Source organism: Triturus cristatus, chromosome 11 (genome assembly GCF_964204655.1).
Source record: "Triturus cristatus chromosome 11, aTriCri1.1, whole genome shotgun sequence".
Lineage (NCBI taxonomy): Eukaryota > Metazoa > Chordata > Amphibia > Caudata > Salamandridae > Triturus > Triturus cristatus.
In genome coordinates, this window is record NC_140594.1 from 104,279,415 (window position 1) to 104,306,353 (window position 26,939).

Sequence of the window (26,939 nt, forward strand, 5' to 3'; positions counted from 1 at the left end):
GGAAGGCAACGTCAGGGGCTGTGGCGTCTAGGAGGTTCCAGAGTTCGATGGCGTGTCTGTGGATGGAGCGGGTGTTGAGCAGGATGCACTTGAGGTGGGTGCTGCTGGTGTTCGACTTGGCGGGTGCTGGTGTGAGGCAGGTCCGGATGCAGGTGAATTTGCAGGCGTGGCAGCTGAAGGGTCCGTGGGTGCGTCGTGGTGTGGCTTGGTGGCATTCTGGGAGTCGGCCGGAGTTGAGAGCGATGAGGGTGGCGGCGGAGTACGTCAGGCGGGTCGGTCGGGGTCTACGGGGGCCAGGGGTCCTGGCGCTGGGCGCCAGGACCCCTGTCCATCTGTAATGCCCCAGTTACTTATCGGTAATCTTCATTACTCCTTGTATAGTCTTCCTCGCCACGTGACTAATGAAGTGAGCTTCAGCTCCACACCAGAACCCTCCAAAGCAAAGGTTAGCCTCCCATGCCTCCCATCTCTTCCCAATATGGCCGACCCATATACCCCATGACCACTATAAGAGGCGGCCCGGCCCAACCCTTCAGCCTGAAACTACCAAGCCCAAACATGAAGCCGATAGCCAGACAGAGAGGGAGGGACGGGAACTCATGTGGTGAGGAAGACTATACGGTAAGTGACAGGGGCATTACCTCCTCGCAAGTCTTCCTCCCCACATGACTAACGATGTGAGCAAGTACCCAAGCCAAAAGGCTTCATGGTACACAAGAACCCACCACCAAAGCGGAACATGATAACCAAACACAACTTTAATCCATCGTATAAAGAAACAACAGAATAAAAACACAGCCCAGCCATGGGACCAATCAAGGGACAGCAGAACCTGCACTCAGAACAGCCCCCGCAAAACCCCCAGGAGGAGAGCCACCCAGGACCACCCGGTAGTGCTCCATGAACATTTGCGGAGACGACCAAGTCACCACCCTGAGGATCTCTTCAGTGAACACACCCTTAAAAGAGGCCCATGACACAGAAACGCTCCGAGTGGAATGACCCTGGACATCCCCCGGGAGGTCAGGACCCTGGGACTCGTACGCCAGCAGGATAGCCTGCTTCAGCCAGCGACTCAAAAGTGGACACAGAGGGCTTGTGCCCAGAACGCACCGGCCCAAAGGTCATGAACAAACTGTCACATTGACAAAAGGAGGAAGTGCGGTCCAGGTAAACCTCCACCGCACGACGGACATCCAGCAAGGACAGGGAGACATCCACTTCAGGGGAAAAGGAAGGCAATGACACCTCACAAGAGTGGTTAACCAGGGAGGGAATCTTGGGCAGAACACGAGGGTCATGTCGTAGGACCAGACGGTCCGGCAAAACCCGCAGGTAAGGAGGAGACTGAAGAAAAGACCCCAGCTCGCCCATCCAGCCAGCAGAGACAATGGCCACCAAGAAAACCACCTTGAAGGTGAGGCATTTAAGATCCCAAAACTGCAGGGGTTCTAATGGGGGACCTTGCAGGGCCCACAGGACCAAAGGAAGATCCCAAGGAGGAGCCAGGCAAACAGCCAGAGGCCGCAGCAGGAAACAGCTCCACAGCAAGCGAGCCACAAAGGAATCCAGCCCATCCCGGTCCGGACTGCGGAAAACCCGCAGGGCAGCCCACTCAGCCCTCAGAGTGGAGGGAGCCAACCCCAGGGAAAAACCCCTCCGCTAGGAAATCCAGAACCCTCATGGGGTCCACCCTGCAGCCCGCACCAACAGGAAAAGGAGGACTAGTGACAGGAATAGGACAGCAAGGTTGAAGAACTCCAGGAAAACTGCAGCAAGGCAACCACCCCCGGAGAACACCCCTGAGCTAACAAGGTCACCCTCTCCAAAGCCAAGCCTGCAGATGGAGCCAGCGCAACACTTTCCCAGGGAGCGGAGGACCCTGCAACGGGAACGGGTGATCCGGAATCGGCCAACAGTCCTGAACCGCCAGTTCGCACAGGAGAGGATACCAGGAGGGGTGAAGCCAACCGTGAACCACCAAGAGCACCAGGGCCCTGTCCAGACGGACCTTGCAGAGGACCCGAGGAATCAAAGGAAAGGGGGGAAAGGCATTCAGGAGACCCCGAGGCCAAGGGAAAGATAGAGCATCAACCCTACAAACCCCCGGACGGACACGGATGCAGAGCGCAGAAGCAAGGCAGGAGAGCATTGCCCATCTCCGCGAGCAGGTCCACCCGGGTAAGGCCAAACAGGTCCACCAGACGCAGAAAGACCGAAGGTGTGTGGGAGAGGGCAGACACTGGAGGGAACACCCGACTGAGAGGGTCTGCCACCACATTCTCTGACCCCGGGAGATAAACCATCTCCTCTGCCCAGGACAACAGTTCCCAGGACAGCAACCACAGGGAGCGCACCCGGCAACTCACCTCCTGGTTGTCAGTCTGAACCAAGTCATGTTGACCCTGGAGAGAGGGAGCAAATTTCCGGCAAGCCAGCAGGACCACCTTCATCTCGAGGAAGTTGGAGGAGCTGTGCGACAGAGGAGGGCCCCCAACGACCCTGAACCGACCAGGAGCTCAAGGCTGCCTCCAGCCGAGGCGACTGGCATTGGTCGTGACTACCCGGGATGGGGAGACCAGGAAAGGGAGACCCTCTGAGAGGTGGGAGTCCACCAGCCACCAGCCCAGGTTGGACCAAATCTGAGGGGACACCAGGACCGAAACCTCCTAGTCCCCGGAGCAGGGATACCAGAGAGACAGAAGGTGATTTACCAATGGGTACCGTTGGAGGTGGGACCAGGAGAGAACATTTATGGTGGCAGACATTAACCCTTGAACCCTCAACCATAGGCTCACAGGAGCTGTCTCCCACCCCAGAAGAGCCCCCAGATCCCGCCACAAGACATTGCTGTGTTCCAGGGTCAAGAACGCCTTCCCCAGGAGCATGTCCAAATGCCCCCAATGAAGACCAAGTCCTGGGTGGAATTTAGGTGGGACTTCCTCAGGTTGATCAGGAATCCGTGGGCAGAGAGAACCTCGCAAAGCCTCCTGACATGCAGCATCCCCTTTGAGAAAGAAGAGGCAGAAATTAACCAGTCATCCAGGTATGGAAACACCCTGATCCCCTCCTAGTGAAGAATGCCCACCAAGGGTGCCAGAATCTTGGTGAACAACCTCGGGCAGATGATAAACCAAAAGAAAGTACCTGGAACTGGTACTGGCAGTCCCCCACGCAGAACCGGAGAAAAGGCTGAGAAGCCAGGTGGACCGGCACATGGAGGTATGCATCCAACAGGTCCAACGAAGCAACCACCTTCCCCTGGACTAGCAGTGGCAGAATCTTCTGCAGAGAAAGCATCTTGAACTTAGTGTGAGGACTGAAAGAATTTACCTGCTTTAAGCCCAAGACAGGCCGAAATTTCCCAGACACTTTCCTTACCAGGAACAGGATGGAATAGACGTCGAAACCTCTCTCAGATGGTGGAACAGGCTGGATGGCCCCCTTGATGAGAAGGTCCTGGATGCCGGCGAGCAAGGACACCCGCTTGACTGAATAGGAAGGCAGCGGGGTAGGGTGGAAGGTGTCCGGAGGAGGGGAACTGAAGGTGATGGACAGACCCTCTCCCACGATTCGAAGAACCCTAATGTCCGAGACAGAGGACCCCCACACCGGAAGGAAGAGGCAGAGTCGTCCGCCCACGGGGAACCACCCAGCGAGGCTTGAACATAGTCAGGAGTTGGGCGCAGAGGTGGAAGCCACAGGCTGAGACCAGGACTTGGAAAAGAAAGGGGTGCCACGGCCGCGACCCCTACCTCAAAAGGGCGCACCGCCCCTAGCCATGGACGAGGTGGAAAACGCCCTCTTAGGGCCCGGGAAGCAGGCCTTGGAAGACCTGAGGGGAGCTAGCAGCTTCCGGTCCTCAGCTGACTTCTTCACCATGTCCTCTAAAGATGACCCAAGCAGCTTTGCCCCCGAGAAGGGGATCTTCGCCAGCAATGCCCTCTGAGCAGCCTCTGCCTTCCAGTGGCGTAAACAGATCTGCCGCTGGGCCTCAATAGGCGCGCCACCAGCCGCGACAGAGGCCCCCACGGTGTCGAAGGCAATGTCCGACAGGAGCCGAGTCTGCTGCTCCATCCCCTGGTCCAGTAGCTCCTCCAAGGACTGAATATCCTTTAACAAGGACTGCACCGTGTAAGACATGTAGGCAGAGGCCCTAATGGAAAAATTGGCTGCAGAGTAGGCCTGCTTGGCCGCGGCCTCCACCCGCCTGTCGACAGGGTCCGATGGTGGGGCGTCCTCAGAAATAATGGAACCCTGTGAGGACAGCCCTGCCATCAGAGAGTCCACTTTTACAGAGGAAGGGAACCCCTTGGCAAAGTCCTGGATGGTGTAGCGTTTCGCCAGGTACCTCTGGAAGGCTTGTTTATCTATCTCCTTCCGATACCCCTCAATCACTTTCTTAACGGAGGAATGAAGAGGCAGTGACTCCGGCTCCTTGTGTTGGTCCTGCAAGAAGAAGTCTTCTGAGACCTCCTCAGCCGCTGGAGCTGGAAAAAGCCAAGTTCTGCTTGATGTGCAGGAGAACATCCCGCAACTCCTGACCCTGGACATAGCACCCCTGGAGATCCTCTCCTCCCCCTCAGCATCAGAAACCAGAGGGGGTCCATGCGAGGACGCTTAGGGGAAGAGCGACCCTGCCCACCTTCACGCTGCGCAAAGGCAGCCTGGATCTTCTCCTGAATAAACTGCATGGAAACAGCCTCAGCAGGAGCCTGGGAGGCTGAACCTGCTTCCACTGGGGCATCCCCCTGCTCCATGGCCAGAAGAAGGCACACAGCAAAAGTGCAGCCCTAAAGACAAGCAGCAGTCACGGTAAACCACAGCCAAGACTGAACGCCAATGGGAGTAATATGCAGGCAGAAATGGGCGAACCAGCCACCAAAGATGACCGGGAACACCTGCCAGCATAGGACGAGCCCATGAAACAGACATCACACACACCACCCAGACCGCGCGTAAGCCAGAGAGTCCGTAAGCTGTGGGAGCCTTGAAGCAGTGGGACTCAATGGAATAGCCACGCTTTACACTGAGGATGGACCTTGCCCGGAAAGTGCAGGGAGCAAACAGCCGTGCAGCACCACCGCCGCATTGCCTCGATGGGCAGGCGGGCAGCGCGAATCAAAGAGAACAAGCGCCGAAGCGCCGGACACAGAGCAGGTACGCGGGGTCCCTGAGCGGGTCCAAAGTAGTAAAGCAAAACCAGTGGCAGCGTGGCAAAGACCAAACAGCGAGGCACACAGAACACCGCACAGCACTGCCGCCACCCGCCACAGCGCCTCGATGGGCAGGCGGGCGGGGCGAATCAATGCCGAGCACAGAGCAGGAGAACCAAACGCTGAAGCACCGGGCACAGTGAGCCAAACAAGCGAGGGTACAGCAAAGCGCCGGCCCCCACCCTAAATCAAGGCCCCACCGTCGCCGGGACGCTCATCCCAGAGGAAGTGAGTGACACGGGGGAGCCGCACAGCACGGTGCCCTGCTGACGCGACCGGTGAACAAACCGAACCCCGGCTGCCCCCCCCCCCTTAACCCTTGGCTCGCTGAAGCAGAGCCTAACCGTCCCAAATACACCGGGGGAAGGAAGGTGGGAAGAGAGCCAAGATCCCAGGGTCCGCTAGAGCAAGACCTTCAACCATAGACTAGACCCACGTACCTGCTACACCCCTTACCTGACGGCACATCTGGAGAGTAATTGTGTGCAGAACCAAAAAAACAGGCTGAAGGGTTGGGCCGGCCCGCCTCTTATAGTGGTCATGGGGTGTATGGGTCGGCCATATTGGGAAGGGATGGGAGGCTAACTTTTGCTTTGGAGGGTTCTGGTGTGGAGCTGAAGCTCACTTCGTTAGTCATGTGGCGAGGAAGACTTACGAGGAGGTAATGCAACTGGTGCTCATGTAAAGCGCTCTAATACCTTCGGGTCTAGTTCGCACTATGCAACGCTCCCCGCCACAAAAAAATATATATATAATGTGATTGGGGTCATCCATGAACTGAAGAAATATTAATCATGCATTTGTTCATTATATAATTCTCTAAATCACGCAATCTGAGTCACCTCATCCGTTTGTCCGTCTTCCGCTCATTCAGCCGCTTGTGTACCACAGTCCGCTCATCCTTTCAGATATAAAATGCCCGACTCCTCAAACCACCTGTTCAGTATCTTACATGGTTGGCTGTACCTATATGAACTGCATAGAGCCGGTGTGTTGGCATCGCTCGTCATGCCAAGAACTCTGTCAATCCGGCCCCATTTTGCTTTGATTTTGTGTGCAATCTTTCATCGCGGGTGGGCGTGGTCCCACGTGTTGTGCCAGGCAGATGCTTATTACTACTATTAACACCAAATCCAGTAGTACTCATTTTATAGACCTCCCTAGGACATAAGGTCGCTTCAGGTGTGTACCGGGTCTTATGCACTCAGCTCCCACGGGGAGGTAGGTTCTGCAGTGTAGTCCCCGGCGAACTCATGGGAGCGGCAGGCCGCGCAAAGTCCTATCCGTGGTGCTGAACAGGATAAAAGCGGACCTGGAAGACACAGCGGGCGCCTCAGGCCTGGTAGTTTATCCATGGTGCTGATTTGTGCCTGGAGCCCAGGGTACCTCGCGCCAGTCCAGCTCTGCTGTGCACGAGCCCACAGAGACGAAACGGCTGATGAACCTTGGTAAGGGCGGCTCTGGACTAGAGAAAGCAGTGAGAGCTGCAGGGCACAGCAAGCTGTCCACAGTGCTGAACTGAGCTTGAAGACCACAGTACACCGGACCAGGCCGGCCCTGCAGGCGCACGAGCCCCCAGAGACGAAACGAAAGGAGCTGCATGCAACGATGAACCGTGCCTAAGGGCGGCTGTGGAGCAAGCAGTGAGAGCTGCAGGCCACAGCAAGCTGCAAGCTGTCCATGATGCTAAACTGAGCTTGAAACCCCCAGCAGCCTGGGCCAGGCCGGCTCCGCTGTGTACTAACCCCCTGAGACGAAACAGAAGAAGCTGCAAGAAACGATGAACCATTTAAGAGTGGCTCTGGAGCATGCAGTGAGAGCTGCAGGTCACAGCAAGCTGTTCATGGTGCTGAACTGAGTTTGAAGACCACCATACACCGGGCCAGGCCAGCTCTGCAGGCGCACGAGCCCCAGAGACGAAACAAAAGGAGCTGCAAGCAACGATGAACCATGCCTAAGTGCGGCTCTGCAGCAAGCAGTGAGAGCTGCAGTCATAGCAAGCTGTCCATGGTGCTGAAGTGCTGGGCAGACTCCCCTGGGATGTGATCAATGGGAACTACACGACGCAGTGAACCTTGTCCATTCTGGTGAAGCCGCCCCAGGGCACCCATGACCACCCTGTGCTGGCCAGGCAGCCCCCTCTATGCTCTCACTTTCATTGCAACCCTATGCATGTTTTACCGGTTTCTGCATTGCATGGGTCAGTGGTTGCATTGCAGGCAGGACATTCTGATGAAAACAAATGCTGAGGTCACAGCATGCAGCACATTCTGTGCGCTCCTAGGGCAGCAGGTACCGCACAGGTAATTTATAGCTTCTTCACCAGCAGACAGGTTGTGTGTTTTGAAAACACAAGATAATTACTCCCTCCAAAACATGCCAACTAAATATTTTACTGCCAAGTTCACGCACAAAAGACTCTATGAGCAATGCACATCGTGCATTTTCATTACGTTGTCCGTTGTCAGTTCTGCAGTACCGGCACTCCAATACTTCCATACTCTCCCCATGCGAAATATTTTTTTCTAAATCTTTTTAACGAAGGGATGTCCCCCGGTGGCCGCGTTGCCCTGGGTGAAGAAGGGTGTGCCCGCCCTCTCCCCTTAAGGAATTTTTACAAAAACAGTTCAGGACTCGGTACTGAGTCCCGGAGTGTCTGAGACCCTAGGTTCTAAAATGGATGCCACTGCATTCCATGAATAGATGCGACCAGCCAATCGCATCACCTTGCACCGTAACTCGTTCGGTCCTGAGGAACCAAAAAGGCCTAAAGAAGGAAAATCTCCCTGAGTCAATCAGAAGGCCCCATTTTTTTCAAAATGATGGTCCTGTTTAAACAGAAATTTCTCAAAAGGATGAATGGTATTATACAAAGTAATGAAAAGCACGCTGGCTCAGTAAGGTTCTAACTTTTCCCCAAATGTGGTGCAATTCGTTGAGTCATTTTTCTGCAGCTGCTTTAAATCCTTCCTATTGGAATTAACATGAGAAATTGAAGTCCTGAGGCTGCGAGGTCAAGGTACGTTTGTCCCCCAAAGCGTTAAAGCACCCGCTCTACCAGGGCTCTCCACAGTTCTTAAGCGCCTCCGAGCGCGGAATGGGCGTGTGCGGCTGCGGCTTCCTGCCGCAAAGACTCTTGGGCAATGTAGTCTCTCCCGCTCTGCAGCCGCGCTAGAGTGGCAAAAGCTGCGGCGGCAGGGGGAGACTGGTACCGGGAGCTGGAACAAAGGTCCTGAAGTCCTGAGGCTGCGAGGTCAAGGTACGTTTTTCCCCCAAAGCGTTAAAGCACCCCATGGGAAATTAATGTTTGTGATCCTCCTATTTTCTTGGCCTCTGCTTGACAGATCAGATCACCTCGCAACTTTCCAGGAAGCAGCTGAAGCAGCCAAAGTCCATGCATAGCATGGGGGTTGGCCACCCATGGCGAGTTGGCTGTGGCCTTGCGCAGAAGAGGGTTGGTTCAAACATTTTGCAATAAAATATTTCTCTACATTAAAAAAGCATGTGAATTCACTAAAGAAAACAAAGGTTAAAGTGAAGTTAAACATGAGGTAAATAGTACAATTTACCTTACTGTAAAAAAAAAAACTTACAAATTCAGTGCAAATGCATTACTGTTTAAAATCCAATAAAAAGGGAAATTTGCCAGTTCTAATTAACTGACCTATGTATATCTTGCACTGCTGGAATGCACTGCTTATGGCCTCACATATTACATCTGAAGTCAAAAGTTGTGCAAGTTATACTCATAGACTCCACTTTAACTTTTGTTTCTTCAGTGAAAAAAAATATTTCTATATACTATCTTCCTCATAGATAACTCCACCGCTTTAACTCAAATGTCTAAGTTTATTTTTAAAAGTAATTTAAAATCTTCTTACCTTCTTTATGTATAAATCCACTTTAACCTAAGTAGATAAGCAAATACCTTACAGAATCAGTAGTTAGGAAAGTAAAAAAGAAGCACATGTTTTATAATAACAAAGTGTATGGAAACAAACATTTTATTTGTGTCAAAACCCAAGATACTTTTACTTAGTGATACGCAAATTATAAATATTCACTGAAACCCAATTTTCCTTAGATTTGCATTTGTGTTCTAAATTGTTTTGTCAGTAAAACTTTATGTCTGTGCAAATCAAGTGGCCATTTTAATTGAAGATGTGCTGCCTGTAAATGACACAATTATTGTAGTAATATATTTGCCACAGTGTGCTCCAAAATGCACCACCAGCTACAAACTACATCCTTATCACTCTCCGGCTGAATTCATTTGTGTGAAGTTAGGATTTTTCACAACTTCCATGACCTCAGTGATGTAACAGTCCAATCAGCATGACTAATATGAGAATTGTTCAAGCACCACTGGTGGAAAGGTGCTCAACTATGTCCCTAAGTCCAGTTAAAAAACAGACATTTGCGTAGATTCAGGTGAACCTTCCAGTATTTGGCTGAAGTTTTTACTTCATAAAGCTATTTCAACAGAGAATGTGCTCACTATAAGTAATTGTACACAATCATCCCACTTGTGTAAGACTTACACAGATACATTGAGAAAAATGGATGTGGTCCAGTGCTTAATTTGAGCCGGTGGTTGCCAATAGATGACCCCAGCACTTAATTTGGGGAACAGCACTTTTTTTTTTTGGTGCAGTCATTTCCTTAGAGCAAGCCAGAGAAAAACAAACAATAGGAAAAGAAGAGGAAGAGAAAGATGGAAAAAGTCACAGAGGGAGAAAGCAGAAATCTGCAACAGTGAGATACAGGGATTGGGAGTGTCTGGCAGTGGATCAAAGTGGACTCAGGTGGATTGAAGACTACGCATCCTTGGTATTTGGTGCACTGCCCTTTAATAGTACTGGCCATGGGCTTCTGAGCCGAGCTTGGTACAACAGAACTCATACTTTCACAAATTAAGCACTGATGTGGCCTAACGACCAGAGCTACCGACTTTGGATCTGTGGAACCAGGTTTGACTCTCGGCATTCGCTGTGGGCACATGACTTAATCTCCCATTCTTAAAATGCATCTGACCTGACCTTCTGTACTGTAATTTGGTGCTCAAGTGAAGCCATTCAATGCCTTTGAGAGCAGTGTTCTAAAACTCCAATATACATATATATATATGTATATATATAAATAAACACTCCTCACTCAGAAAAGGAATGACGACGCCACGTCTTGACAATCTATATCAGATTTTAATCTTCGGCAGTGTCGGACGCGTTTTGCCTGAACCAGCAGGCTTGTTCACCAACGGTGAACAAGCCTGCTGGTTCAGGCGAAACGCGTCCGACACTGCCAAAGATTAAAATCTGATATAGATTGTCAAGACGTGGCGTCGTCATTCCTTTTCTGAGTGAGGAGTGTTTATTTATATTACGGACTCAGCTTGCGAGGTCTGCTCGACGACGCGCCCGCTGATCAGGAGTGCGGTGGCTGTTCGCAAACATTGTGGAAGTATATATATATATATATATATATATATCCTCGCTCGATCTCCACTTCAAACTCCAAATGAAGCACTCTCGGGCGGGTGCTGTTTTCCGGTAGTGGACACCGCTTTCAATTATAGCTCAATTCCCTCACTTCTGAAGAAATACCGCACTCAAGGGGGGCATTGAATTGGTACTTTATTCATCGACCAACAGCAAACATACGCGTTTCGGCGAAAAGCCTTTTTCGGTGTTCATGACACATCGAAGGCGGCATGTTTAAAAAAGCGTTCACACAGAGCTTTGAAATCAAGAAGGGACAAGCAATCACTCTCTAACGTGAGTGCCATTTTGGAGTGGTGCATATTAATCCAGATTGCATACAAATTCATTGGCTACACATTCCTTTGTAACATACTTGTCTGTATGGTATAATTATAAGAAAATGCTAATTGCTAAAATCGCTTATTGCTACTATTAAGCCGTATATCGGCACATACATATTCTGCAACTTTGGATCAGTTATACATTCAGCCGGATATCGGCACTTTCATATTATGCAACTGTTAAATCTCGCCGTGGATCGGCATACGTCCCCTCATATAACGCTTGTTATCAACACAATTCATGTCCTAAATCATACATGATCTCATCAAAAATTTCCAAATTTCAAAGACTTCAGAATTGACAATAGAAATTCATAATCAGGTTAGTCTACACCAGACCTACATATTCACTAGAGCTGATATGGTCTATGAGCCTATATGGACTGCTAGTTCCTCCCCACTATTCAATCCACTCGGATATTTAGTAAGCAGATCTATAATGTATCTTGATTCCAGTCTTCGTAATTTCCGTATTCTGTTTCCACCCCGGACATTTACTGGAACGTAATCTAAGCCAAAGTACTGTAGTTGGTTTCTGTCACTTTGATGACACTCTGCAAAATGACGTGCCACAGGATATGCGGCATCTACTTTATCTATGGCTCTTAGGTGTTCTAAAATCCTAATTTTCAATTGATGTATGGTACTACCTATATAGCGTAGCCCACATGGACATACCAAACAATATACCGCATAGGGTGTGCTACAGGTTAAAATTTTTGTTATTGGTCTTGTCTTCCCTGTATCTGGTATATTATACGACAGAGTCCTGGGCTGTGATGGCTGCTTTCCTAGCTTGGCGCAAAGATGTTAAGAGTATACTATTTTGGCAATTCACAGAATTACCAAAATATGTCCACTATTACATTAAAATAATGCCCCTGATGTCTGTTAAAGCTAAGTGAGTAACTAAAGTTTGTTGCTCTAAATATTGAGCAGTGGTTCAAAAAACATTGGGAGCACAGCTTTAGACTGAGCCATAGCACCTTTATGAGCTCCTGTGGGTGAGCTGTGTTCCTAATCTGGAGCTCTTTTGCCTTGGGCCTAAGAAGCACCTTATCCAGTCCTCCGATCTACCACAGCCCATCTAAAAGTCTGGATGTCTCTTGGAGGGGAAGGAACTGAGGCAAAGTGAATCATGAATTGAATCCTAACATGTGATGCAGTGACAGCAGGTAAGCGTAGTTCCCTCACAATAAGAGCCCCCTTATAGTGCAGAAATTTACAGCACACTAGATTTGTTGGCAACCTATCAATATGGCACATTACTGAGACTGACCCTTGGGTCACTTAACTTATAGAAAACCTGTCACCTCCCATAATATAAGAAGTGCCTGTCTAGGTGTTTCCCAGTAGCACATTTTGCTTAGCTCCTAGATAATAGCACACTAGTAGTATCCTGCCATTCCAAGTTTCCATATCCTTGTGTAGTTGCAAGTGATGGTATCTTAACATACTTTTTCGAATCAAGTTAAAGTACTGGCTGGATGTTGCATTTTTGGGCAATATTTGGTGCTCAGTGATCTGCATGCACAGTAAGTCAAGGCCCGGGCCATCAGTGGCAAATGTACTCAACCAACTAATTTAAGGTCTAGTAACCCTAGTATGCCTTCTGTCTCCTGAGGCAGGTTCCAAACCATCTCTTTTGGTGCCTCCTCTAACACTCCTCTAATTGATCTCCCTTCAACACTCCTCTCATTCAATGTGCCCACTACCTTTTTTTACAGTTCTCATGAAAGGCCCTCATATCAAGAGCCTGATTCTCATTTTCTCCATTATTAGTTCACCAACTACTAGCTTTTTGCTGTGACCCACCATAAAATTCATCAAGCATAATGAATTTAAATAGAAATGTAATTTTAGAGCAACATTTTGGTATTGAACAACGTTGACCCTGATCTCGAAATATGTGTCGCCATCACAGGCCATGTACACTCAGAAGAAGGTCTTTTCCACTGCCATTTTATTGAGTTATGTGTACCAAGATTAGCCATGTTTCCCTTTTTTGCAGTAGCACTTTACATCCTACAATATGTGATTTGCATAGGCCTGGGAGTAATTTTAATTACACCAGAGTAGTTAAAGTAATTTCTATAATTCGGTGTAACTCTTTGACTTAGAATTACTGATAATAATGCAATTACACTTGCTCATGTAATTAAAAGTAATTTGGGAGAAAAAAATCCTACTGTGAGAGCACATTTGGTGAGTGACTTTTCTTGCTGTTGTTTATGTTTTGCTGCATTTTGCACATAAAAACTAGATCTACAGCCTGGGAAAAAATCCTACCCCAAGTGCATATTTAGTGTGCGCGAATAGCTGCTCATGCTGCTATCTGTGTTCATTTGCATTTAGTTCTATTTCTTAGCACAAAATGTATCTTCACATCCATTTTGGACATAAGGGACATCTTTACACTGAGATAACAGAACTAAATGCAGAATTACTCTTCTTGTGTAATTTTGCGTAATCTGTGGAATTTGTAGGTAATTCAGCATGATTATGATATGAGGAATTACAAGACTTTTGCCCACCCCTAGTTTTGCCTTTCTCATTCGAGTATGTGTTTTAAGTCCCAGCAAACTATTGTTATTTAAAAATTCAAGACTCCCAGAAAGAGTCATAATACATTTCTGTAGTTTGGGTCCTAAGTCTGCCACGGAGTCTAGAAAAACAAAGACCGGGCAGTATTCTAGAGGATGATTTAGAAAATGTTTCATGGTAAAGTGCCCTACAGTGTATTCAACTTGTACATACCTAGGGGCAGATTTATGACGACTGGCGCATCCCTGCATATCAGCAGGGATGCGCCAGTTATTATGCGCCACAGCTGCGCCACCATGGATGCGCCGCATTTATAATGCGGCGCACCATGGGGCAAAAACGTGGCGCATTGCTGGAGTTGCGTCGCAAGCGCGACGCAGCTCCAGCAATGATCTGGGGGGCCCTATCTGTACAATGCTGCGTCAATCCTTACGCCTGCTTCAAGCAGGCGCAGGGTTTTGACGCAGCATGGGCCTAAAAGTGACTGAGTGAAATCTTGTAGATTTCACTCAGCCACTTTTAGGAGGCGTTCCTGCGCCGGAACGCCCCCACCTGCCCTGGAACGCCTACATGTGGCGCAGGGCTTTACAACGTGACGCATCTGGGAGATGCGTCACGTTTGTAAATACCCCGCACCATGGCGCAGGATTTGCGCCGCTGCTGCGTCACAAAAGTGACGCAACGGCGGCGTAAATGAGACGCAAGTGCAACATAAATCTGCCCCCTAATCTTTAGCTCAGATTAATGCAGGGTGAGTTATCTCTGAAGAGTGATCTATCTACAGGGCTATGAGACAGGGTCATCCCCTGTCATAGCTCCTGTTTGCGCTGGCTATGGAGCCACTTGCATGTCTAATGCAGAGTAAGGAGCGGGACTACGGTACAGCTCTCTTTCATTGGACATATATAATGTAATAAAATGATCTGCTGCTGATGCTCTGTGTTCTTGCCGGAACCTAATGTCAGTCTACCAACAGTAATGACAATGCTGTCTGAATTGTGCAACTAGATCCTTTAAGTACTTGGGTGTAAAAATATTCCATAAATGATCTACTAGTGGGCAGCCTAGAAAGAGCATCAGAAAGGTGATTCCTTTCTTCCATTGGCTACCAATGTCACTGCTGGGGAGGGTCACAATAGAGTAAATAATCCTTCTTCCTAAGCTCTTCTACTATTTTGTGTCACTCACCTTAATTATTAAAGGAGCTTATTCAAGGAGCGATATTCACTCTTGTTGGATCTTATTTTCGGGGCAGAGAGAGGCTTGCAAATGATAACCCTAAAAGACCACTTGACAGATCTGGACTGGGCGGACAACAATCATTACCACACAGCCATTACATCGTACTGCTTTTACAGCGCAGCTCTTACGACGCAACTGCCTTTGCATCGCATGTCACTACAACGCATGACATTATCCAACACTTACCCTACTGTTGCCATAAACATATTATGCTTTGTAATGGTATGCATTGTAATGGTTTGCATTGTAATGGAATGCATTGTAATGGTAGTTTTAATAACTGCATTGTAATGGCATGCGCTGTAAAATCATGCAATGTAATGGTAGTTGCAATGTAAAAACTGTGTTGTAAAAGCATTTATTGTAATTGTTTGCATTGTAACATCATATATTTGGACTGGGCTCCCACAACTTCAGGACATATTATTTGGCCGCCCAACTGGAAGGACGATAGAGATGGTAATCTGTTACTACAGATCCAGAAGGAGAAAATTAGAAAATCTGTGTAAGTGGTGCTACACTTCTGTAGATCATAATGATTAAGATCAAATTAAACAACAAACATCCCAGATTGCTACAAGTTACCTAAAGCGATTGAACACAAAGTTGCTATTTTTGCCAAAGATCTCCCTATGGTGCCTCCCATTGTTTAAGAAAGTTGTTAAAACAGATAATAAAAACCCATGGTCAGAACACAAATGTGAATATATTAAAGACACATTTGATCCGAGTACGTGTCAATTCAATAACATACAATGCTCTTGTAAATGCTACTAGAATAACCTGGTGTGAAGAGGCAAATGAACCAACAAAGTTGTACCTATTAGACACCACGTTCACACATTGACTACAGCAACGTGCAGTGATGGCCATAAAATAAACCTCTAGTACCTACAGATTCACACAGTTCAATTATCTGCATCAGACTTAGCCTGGTGGTAAGGGGCAGTAAAAATATAAAAATGCCCCTTCGCCAGGGAAGATGACTCCAAGGGCAAATGGGCCATTGCCTTTTCTTTATGTTGAAAAAGAAAGTTCTGCTTTAGGAATTTCTTTTTGAAAGTAAAATAAATATAAGTGTGACATGTTGATGGAGCTGTGCATCAAACTTAAATTAGCATTGACATGAACAGCTGTGACGGCGGTTCCTGACAATGCTTTAGAATTGATTTTCAGATTTGGCAGGCAGGGACTCTACCGGGACATTTTACTCTGGTGCCCTGATGCCATCTGCAAAAAAGATATCAGGCCCTTACTTATCCCCAGTGACCATAATAATAATGAATGGCTAAGAGATCTCCTGGTAACCCATAGCTCTGTCCAAGGTGCAAGGAAGCAAACTCTGACATCTTTCATATAGGGTTGGACGTCCAGGTCTTGTTCACCCTGCACACAAATTGCCAATAAATAAATAAGGCACAGAGAAGCATGGACAGTGAAGGGAGAGTAGAAGGCTGATCACTAATGACATCCATGATTCTATTGCTGCCTGGGTGTCAGATAACTTATTTCTTTTTTGATTTCCAGGTTTAGGAATGAACATTCACACGCAGTACCTGTCTGAAATTGCCCCCAGCAAACTGCGTGGATTCACCACTGTCTCATGCTCTTTTTTTGTGACATTTGGAAAATTGTGCGGTCAAATTTTAGGGCTAAGGTGAGGATTAGTGCATGTTTTGTCTTATTTGATCTAAAAGTGTGCTGAATTGTCTTGCCTTGCATCTCTTGATGGGAACACTGATTCTTTTTTACTATACCCTCTTCTCCACTTTTTTCAGTTTAACATTTGATAATTTCCAATTATACTATACTGTTCTTCCTTTCATATGTGATGTTACCTACAAGCAGTTTAAAACATATTTCGCAGGGTGTTGTATGCAACTGCCAAATAGTTGATTTGTAAATTATATTAACACTTGTAAAAATACAAAATAGATCACTGGGGGTATATCTGACGTCCATTTCTTTCCTAACATATTTGCATTTCTTCCTTATGTCTCTAAATACTTCATGGCCTTATGTATGGAAGTATCAATGTTGCAGAAAGTATGGCCCTCATGTACAAAGATTCCATTTACGAAATCCTAAATAGCTGCACATAATAATTTGCAATTTGTAATTCCTCAAATGGAATGTACAAAACGAATTTGTTTGAAGGTGTCACATTTTGCGCACCGACTTCTAGCAAACCTACTGGTATTTTGAGACTGACCCATGTATTAATAGGTTGGTTCTCAAAATACCAATTCATAGTGAGTCCTAATTCGAATTATCGCATTAATTTCCAGGAGGTAGGTCGTTCTGTGTGACCCACTGCAATTAACTACATCAAAAGGCATGGTGGACTGTTGAGGGGTCAGCAGACCACCATGTCTGTGATTGCTTTAAATAAAGCAATTGTTTTTTAAAATGTAGCCCTTTTTTCTTAAAGGAAAATAGTGATGTGCTTAAAAAAGAAAAATGGCACATATTTTTATGAACAGGCAGTGGCAGTGGTCTCATGGGCCACTGCCTGCTCATAAAAACATGATTTTTCAAACATTCACAAAGGGAAAGGGATCCTCTGGGGATCAGCTCCCATTTGCGAATGGCTGACCACATCCTGTGAGGAGGTGATAAAATATTAATGTTCTGCAACTGGATTTTGGTTGCAAAGCATTAATACATAGCTTTAAGATTCGGTATCTAGAAGGGATGCCCTTAACATGCCCCTACCAAATACCAAATCTGTATTTATTCCCAAACCCAAGCTCGGCTCTAAGGCTCCCTGGTTTTCCCAACCTTGCATTTGCAGCAGCAGCTGTGTTCCCTCAGGTGTATAAACTGCTGGAAAATGGCATCTGCAAGAGGCACTGCCACTCCACTGCCTTGCTCAAGCAGTCTGCTTCCTGCAGGCAGTTTGCAGCCTCAGTGGCTTACTGCTCCTCAATATGCATTGAGCTCAGCAGAATACAAGCAAGGCCACTGGGTTACTGTACAGAGGGGTGTCTTCAAATTGGTCTTCTAATTGTCCATCAGGCATCTCTCTTTCTGTCCAAAGTGGGAAGAAGGAATTTCAGCCCTGTTGAAGGCTAGTTCTGCTCCATGTCTACTTGGCACAATGTTAGTCTCACATCCATCCTGCCCAAGAGCCCCACGAGGTTCTGCCAGTGGCTCAAGCTCAGTCAAGTCTGTTCTCACCTCCAATGCTGTTCCAATTGGCCTTTAGTGGCATTCAATGCCCAGCCAACCATTGTGCCAATCCACCACTTGGAGGGGAGAAAGGCATGTTCTACAGTCTATCGGCCAGAATCCCAGGGAGTGCAGCAGGTGGGCTACTAGTCAGCTGACAAAGACTTTTCCTTCTATTTTTGCCAGAGGTCCTGTATCAAATTATACATACAAAAACCTTCAAGCCTAGTTATTTATCAAGAATCAATCTGCAATCAATGCTTACCCACCGTCACATCAAACAAATATTTAATTATGGCAGTCACGAGCTATACATCCATTGACCAAGAACCTTCCTAATGAGGACGGTAGTTTAAAAGGTGCTATGTTTCAAGCTGTATTGCATATATATATATATATATATATATATATATATATATATATATATATATATATATATATATATATATATATATATATATATATATATATATTGGCCTAGGAAAGGCCATAAGTGGATATTGGAGTGTTCTGTATAGAGTATGTGATCATCCTGCAAGTCACAAGTTCAGAATTAGCCTGCATACAAAAGAGGGTTGGGAACATAGACTATAATGTCTGGAATCAACAAATAACTGATGAGAAATGCCAGATACAGAAAATTAGCGCTTGACTTCTACACAAACCCCATATGTTCATATAAACTGGGATATTGAAGAAGAGTCCCTGAAAAAGGGGATTCTGAATTATCAAGGCCACCGAACCATGTGGAAACACGCGTTGAATCCCCTGATCAAGACATACTGATGGAAGACCATAGAGGGGTCTCTTAACTTCATTTTTATGAGGACACCCCGGGGGAGTATGTATGAGTGAATGCTTGGTATGAATATGAGATTGGTTGGGGTTTGTGGGTCTGTTTAATCCATTTTTTGAGCTTTATGAAATTGTTATCATGAAAAATTGCATTTTTTGATGCAATTTAAAATACATATAAATGAAGTGTGTCTATGTTGCTGTTATGAAGTTTTTCATGAATAATGTAAACTAAAGAAATGAAATAAAAATATTTTTTGAAATAACAATGTGTTAGCAATGATTGCAGATTGATTCTTTATAAAAAAAATACACTAGCTAGTTGATTGTATGTATACTTTGATGTCTTGTTCCCCATGCCCGAGCCTGTAAGAAATTTTTTGGGGTGTACTTGAAAAGAATTGCCAGAGGCCTCGTCCAGCGGCTCACTGAGTTGGGTTGTTTCTCTTCCACCCAGCCATGACCAGTCTCATCACCGTCTCTACCCTCCCTGCTCAAGGAGAGCCACAAACAAGGTTGATCCTCTTCTTCAAGGGTGCATTAAAGAAGATTGTTGCCAAAATGAGCCGCTCCTCCACCAATCTTGTCTGGTCCACTGGACCAACGTCCTTCTGACTCCAGCTCTGCCAGCAGACCTTGGTCTTGCGGACTTGCACACAATGCCCATTGTGATGTCCAGCCTTGGGGTGCTTTTGGGATCCAGTCTTCTCTTTGTGCTTTCTTGCTCGCAGCCTCACAGTATTTTGTCCAGGCCAAGAAATGGACCACTAGATTAGAATTCAACAGGCCGTCCAGGCACCATCTTGTATTCACATTTGGGGGCAGGATCACTAAAGTTTATCAGTTTTTCCTTTTCACCCTTCAACACAGACAAAGTTAGCTTCTTATTTCCCACAATCATCCTTGGAGCCAGGGAGATGGACAGGTAAACATGAACAGGTCATCGTAGCTCAGAATGTTGCACGATTACTCCGGAGGTCTCTGAAGCAATCAGCTAAAGTGTGTTGTCAGCCATCTTGCTAGTCTCAAATCATTCTCCCTTCTGAATCAGTTGAAAATTATTTTTTGACTTGTACAAGGGTATGAGTATAAAAGGTGCTTTGCAGGTGTGAATTCTGGGTTATTGTGAATTGCAGGCTTGCGACCCCAAACACCTTTGCACAGGAGGCCACTTTTTCTTTAGCCATCATGTACATTTCTAACAGTCAATATTGGAAGCATATAATTTAGGCAAGAGTCCATTGATGCCTGGGGATTTGCCATTGGATCCTCCCTTTGATTACAGCCAATAGTAACGTGGCATCTACTTACTTCTAGTGAGTTTACAATAGTGCCTGTAGTCAGACCACTTTTATGTAACCTTCTGGTTTCATCATCAAGAAGTCAGGGTTAGAAGCATACAAAAAATCTGTAATAACCTGTCACCATGAGAGTGATACCCATGAAACTATTACTCCTTCTCTGTGCAGTGACAAGTAAGAATAGCCTTTCAGTGTTTATCAGCCATATGCTATAAACCAGCTTTAGTGACCTCAATGTGGTATTTGGTTAAACACTTTCTTTAATCACTCCATCAATGCCAACATTTTATAGTTTTCTGTAATAACCATGGGTGGGACTTGGGTTGTCTGCTCTGCATGCCAAGGCTGTTCATTTTGTCCTCAAGTTGAGTGGCTTCCATATTTAAGACCATGACCACCATGACACTGCTTGACATTGTAATGCGTATGAACCATATGTATAAATTAAATGCTTCTTATTTTATCACTGAGTCCCCAGTGAAACCCGCATTTTCCAATAAGTAGTTCTGAAAACATTCCCTTGGTCTACATTTATAGACCACACCCTGAAGGAATGCTATCTGGCATCACCATGATGGTATGCAGGTTAGGCAGCTACCCAATGTCAATTTTAAAGGTAATGGGTTATAATCAGATAGTGTCCTGTTAAGCATTTAATGCTGTCTCACCTAACTCTGTGTGTTCTAGGGAGGACCATGTCTAATCTGGAGTGGAGGCCAGGCACTGAGGAATGCATTGAGGAATTTCTCTCCCGTAGGGTGAGAAGCAAACCTATATTAAGTAGGTCCCTATTACACTTGTCAGCCATAGGGTGATTTTCCCCCAAATGGTTTGTCTTTACCCCTCCTATTTTTCTGAAATATTTTGCTTAAGGACTCTCTGCACTTTACTATTGTTAAACGGTGCTTAAGAGCTTGTGCACACCCCCTAAAACATGGTACAATTGGCTTACTCCTGATTAGCATACTTAATTACCTATGTGTTCCTAATAAAATGGTATACCATATACCCATGGCTGGTAAATTAAATGCTACTAGTGGGTCAGCATTACTTATTGTGCCACCCACTTAAATAGCCTCTTAAAACAAGCCCCAGACCTGCCATTGCAGCCTGTTGGCAGTTTTAAATTGTCAATTTTACTTGTCAAAACAACCCCCTAGCCAAGCCTTAAACTCACTTTCAGTTACATATGTCACCCTCAAAGTAGGCCCTAGATAGCCCAAAGGGTAGGGCGCATTTTTTAAAATTAAAAATGTGAACATGTACTTTAAGTTTTATATGTATTGTGTGGCCTACCTTTTCGATAGGATAACATTGGATTACTCTATTACATTTAATAAGTAATAACCTTTGATTCAGAGGAGATAGCAAAGTCATGTTTGGTATCAGGAATTGTAATTTTAAATGTTCTTTAATGGTAAAATCAGAATTTGAGTCACAATTTTGAAAGTGTCACTTTTAGAAAGTTTGAATTTAATTTCCTAGTCATTTGGTGCCTGCAGCCGTTTCCTGGGTTCATAATTGCGTGGAGTTGGCAACTGGCTTTTGTATATTATTCCCAGACAGCCACACAATAGAGGGACTAGGTGGGCCTGGGTGAGCCATCTCTTGCAGGAAGACTATATTTGAAAGAAGGCCTAGGACTCCAACAAAGTAGCACAGCTAAGAGCTTTATGCTTGACAACCCAGCCAGCTACTTCCAATGAGCCCAACTGTCAAACCTCAGATCCTTGAGCTCTACAATTGCTGAGCCCCATACGAGCAGAATGAGACAAGGAAGTATAAATATAGGACATCACACTTCTCTCTCCATATCAAAACAATGTAAAATATTACAGTAAATACATCATGACCAAACATATTGCAACCAAAAGAGACACACCAAATATCACAAAACTGTAACACAATAAAACTAAAACTAAATGTAGTCAACAAAGCACGTCTTTAATATATAATAGCACATCTTATTTCTAATAAAAATGCCTACTTGCTCACAAAACCTTTAAGCTAAGCAGGAACTTTGCAAGTTTTAATGGTCATCCCCCTACAACACCAGTATTATCTTTTTACTTTGCTGTCCATAATAAAAGGTTTTTGTCTCCCCTCAATGTGGTTTACAAATTAGTCTCAAATTCTGAGCTTCTATTCCTCAAAATATCATTTACTCTCACTGCCCGATTTAAATTCCTTACCCTCCCATCATCAGTTTTGGTGGCTTTCTTGAAAATATTGGCAACTTCATGTACACGTGTGAACTTGGACCACTAAGTACATCACCAACTGGAGACCTGATTTTCACATAGTGACCAATTTTTATAACATTGTCCATTACCTTTCTACCTCTGTCAAAATATTAATCATTTTTTCTTGAAAATATAGTTCTTTCTCATGCCAATTACTGAAGCCATTAAACTTTACACCTTTAGCCCATGTCATCCTGCTCGCACTCTGCATTGTACTGGAAGAGAGACCCTTCAAAAGTTGAAAAGATGACATTCCATTTAAAGACTGGGGACGCATGCAATAAGCTGTAATTCGTTCTTGTAAAGTTTCCTTCCAATTCATGTTATTTACCTTGGGCAATTGAATGCTCTCTTTCAAGGTTTTATTCAATCTCTCGACAGTTTCATTTGTTTTGGCATGATATTTTGAACTTTTCTTATGTTTGGTGCTACAGTTTTTAAAGAAACCTTCACATTCTGCTAAACATAACTGAGGACCATTGCCCATCATAAGATTGGGATAACTCTCTCTTTTGAAAAACTCTTACAAAAATGTTATAATATTATTTAAAGAAATATCCACTATGCAACTAACTTCAACCCACCTAGAGCTAGGATCAAGATACCAATTTAAAAAGGTGTATGATGTTCTCCCCTCAGTGGGCCAAATATGTCCATGGCCACTATATCCCAAGGATGATAGAAAGCTTCCTGAACACTTATGGCACATGGCAATGAACTCATATTTGTTATTATTGTATAAAGTTCAAATATGTGCACATTGTTTAACTTCAGTGTCATTCCCAACCTACCAGAAGCTAGATTGCAGTCTTTCATTTTTTTTTTACAATAGCCAGTTGACCCTCGTGAGCTAATTAAATCAGCCAGTTCCAGAAAACATCTGCCTGAATTAGCCTAGCACCCCATTAAAAAATGTAATTGTCCACTGCTAACTCTTCTTCTATCATAGCCCAGGACTTGCCTAGTGAATTGATTTCCCCAGGTTTTGTTGCCTCACAAACTTTATGTAAAATACAATCCTTTCCTAAATCCACTTTTCATTTACTATCTGATACAGCACCAAATGTAACCTCACACACATTCACATTCTCTTCAATCATATCATCCTCACCTTCTTCAGAACCTTCAGAACCTTCCTGATTGATATCAACCAGACGTGAAAGACAGTCAGTAGAGTAATTCTTGACCCCTGGTATATATTAAACAGAGAAACTGAATTCTTAAAGAGAAATGATCCATATTATTATTCTAGAAGATGGCATTGAGACAAGTCCCTTTTTCATAAAGACTTTTTTTCAAAGTTCGAATAGAACCCTGAAAGTTGTTTCCTACACAACATTGAGACATTTTTTCAAAGCCAAAATTATGCCTGAGCTTGTTTTTCAATTACTGGGTACTTTTTCAGAGTTTTTCAAACATGAAGAACACACTATGAGTATTTAAACTCTATTACTTCTTTGAAGCACAACAGCACTGAAGCCTTTCAAACTAGCATCTGTGACTATAATCACCAGGAACAAACATTTGCAAACTGGGAGTATTTTGCAGGTTCTTTTTTATCTCATTAAATTCATTCATACAGCCAGAGCTCCACTGAAACATCACTGTCTTGCCTATAAGAGAAGCTAGAAGTCCTATCTGCATACTTTATGATAATAATATTGTAATATTCCATCATTCCTAGAAGTGAAACCAATTCTTCTTTGTTACTTGGATTTTCAAGATTGACAATAGTATCAAATAACACTTTCTTTGGCCAATACCAGAACCTGTATTATTATTTCCAAGAGAGTTTACCTCCAATACCTCAAATTTGCATTTTTTTTTTTAAGTCAAAGTAGCTTTAGTTAACCTTTTCAAAACTAATCATACTTTGTCATCATGTTCAATCCTATCTATCTCTTCCAAAAATCAGAAAATCATCATGATAACACCTAATTCCATGTAAACCCTGAAAAACCTATGGCATCACCCTCTGAAAAACAGAATCCACGGAAATTAACCAAAAGGACATTATCTTGACTCTTCATGCTCCTATTGATATAGTAAATGCTGTTAATTCCTGGGAAGAGTCATCACGTTCAACTTGGTGATATTCTGAAGTCATATAAAGTATAGTGAAGTAGTTTGCCTCATGCTAAGGTTTTAGCCAACTCATCAATGTTGGAGAAAGCAAATCTGTCAACAATTACCTGACTATTAAGTGCTCTTAGATCAACACAAAGACAAATCTCTCTATTCACCTTTTTAGCCACCACAATGGCTGCCAACCACTCCATGGACTCGACTGACTCAATGACATCTGAATGTATAATTTTTTTCAATTGAACCTTTACACTTTCCTGCATACTCAAAGAAATGCATCGCATGTTGGCAGCAACTGGTACAGCATTTACCTTTAGTTTGATGTTTATATCCTTTCAAACATCCTAACTATTCACTGAACAATTGCTCAAATTTCCCAACAAAATTTGTAGCTCTTTGTTAAATTTCCTGAACAACCATTTTAAGATCAAGAATTTGGATCTAGGTTAATACCTAAAACCTTATAGTGAGGCTGCCCAATCAAATTATATCCCTTGATGAAAACATAAACTTTTCCGACCACCTAGCTCCAAACTAGCTTCAAATTAACTCAACATGGGGAGGAGGAGCATAGCGCGCAACCAAGATGGCCGCGTAGGTGCGAGGCTCCCGAGGACCTCCGCGACCTCCTACATTTATCCTGTCTTCATCCTGATTCGGTTGAGGGGACTGTGTTGGTGAACCTGAGCCGAGGTGGTACCCGTTTTCCGTATTTCAATCGGACCCCGTGTGCCTTGCTGGGCATCGATTGAAGTTTGCGGCCTGCTCCTCTCCTGACCCCGGACTAGAGTTGGGGGGTGATCCAGTGGAGAAGTGAACAACAACGGCGGGACGAGCCTGGCGAGTCGCGTACCCCACACTTTCACTTTCGCTTTTGAGCCCTCTTGCCATTGTCGCGAGTGGGATCACGGCCCTTCTGTGTGTGGTGGTTGCCTCACTGGGGGACCCTGCCTGCCCTGCGGGGACCTGCTCCGCCTTTCTGAGGCGACCTCTGGGGTCCTTGGCCTCGACTGTTCGCTCTCCGCGGTAGGACTCGTAGGTGTATGGGATACAGGACGATGGCGACGAAGCAGGATGGCGAGAGGCCAAGGGCCAAATTGACCCGGCGTGGCGCTGCAACCCAAGCCAACATTATGGATCGCTATACCCTACCGAAGGGTTCTCCCGGTGGGTCGCATAGGTCCCCTGAGTGCCCCGCAGATGTCCCGGATTTGCCGACGGATCTGACTTTGCAGGACATCATGGGCGCCATCGCGGAGATGAAGACCTCGGTGGGTCAACAATTTGATACCCTGGCGCACAAACTCGACGCGGTTCTCATCGATGTTAACCTTGTCAGGGCAGATCTTTCCAAGACAAATGACAGGGTGGATTCTTTGGCTCACACCGCGTCGGGCCTCATGACTGAGGTGGCGGCCCTCCAGACGGAGGTACGTCGGCTCCGGCAGGCCAGTGCGCTCACGGATCGGCGACTGGAGGATTCCGAGAGTCGGGCCCGGAGGAACAACGTTCGCATTATCGGGGTGCCAGAGGGACTGGAGGATTCGGCGGCGGATCTCTTTGTGGAGGATCTGATCTCTAATCGTCTGCAGCCTCGAGGTTTGAGTAAATTCTTTGCAGTGGAGAGGGCCCATAGAGTTCCTGGTGGCAAGCCAAAGGTCGGAGCTCCCCCGCGGCCTCTTATTGCCCGTATCTTCAACTTTCGGGACAGGGATGCGATCTTACAAGCTTCTAGAGTGCAGGGGCCGCTTAAGCTGGAGAACGTGGAGGTGAACTTCTATCCTGACTTTACTCAAGCGGTCCAGAAGCAGAGGCTGGGTTTCATGGGCGTTAAGCGGCGGCTCCGAGATATGAACTTGAAATACGCCATGCTTTTCCCGGCCAGACTGCGTGTGGAGTCCGAGGGTCGCTCTCATTTCTTTGACCGTCCGGAGACGGCCGGGGACTGGTTGGACACTTTGCCTAGGGGACATGATCGAGAGGGTGTGGGGGCCACGGGAGGAGAGTGCCCACTGGACCGGGCCAGCGGTATTGATACTGGGGCTAATTCCTGATGATGCCACCTTTCGGCTGTGCTCAGGGTTTCTTGACTGTCGTGCTTTGCTCCCCCTCCCGTGGAGGTTGTGGTGTGTCTCGAGGGGGTTCTCTTTCCTCCTCTAGGGGGTCTTTGTAGTTTAGTTCATGCAGGGGCGACAGGCACACTGCAAGTTGGGGGGCTGTTTGGGCTCATGCAGGGGTGCAGGGAGGGGGGAGTTTTGTTTGGAATGTTGGGTTGGGGTTGGGTATTGTTTGTTTGTACCACAAGGCAGACATATTGTTGTGTTCTATTCAAGGTGCTCTCTGGGAGGGGACAGATTGGTTTTGGCTGTGATGGGGGGTAGGGGACTGAGACTTCTTTCCTGGAATGTTAACGGACTGGGGGACAGGATAAAACGGGGGGTGGTCCTGCAGTTCTTAAAACGGATTTCACCTGATATTGTGTTCTTGCAAGAAACACACCTTATTGGTAACTCCTTCTGCG

General features: G+C 45.9%; 1 protein-coding gene across 1 annotated transcript in view; it reads left to right on the plus strand.

The window, feature by feature from the left end:
• LOC146783421 (solute carrier family 2, facilitated glucose transporter member 11-like) overlaps positions 1-26,939 on the plus strand; it is a 516,968-nt gene that overhangs the window by 250,721 nt on the left and 239,308 nt on the right. The window contains exon 5 of the mRNA XM_085633874.1: positions 16,351-16,480. Within this exon, the coding sequence (XP_085490000.1) occupies positions 16,351-16,480 (130 nt within the window). The remainder of the gene's footprint in view (positions 1-16,350; positions 16,481-26,939) is intronic.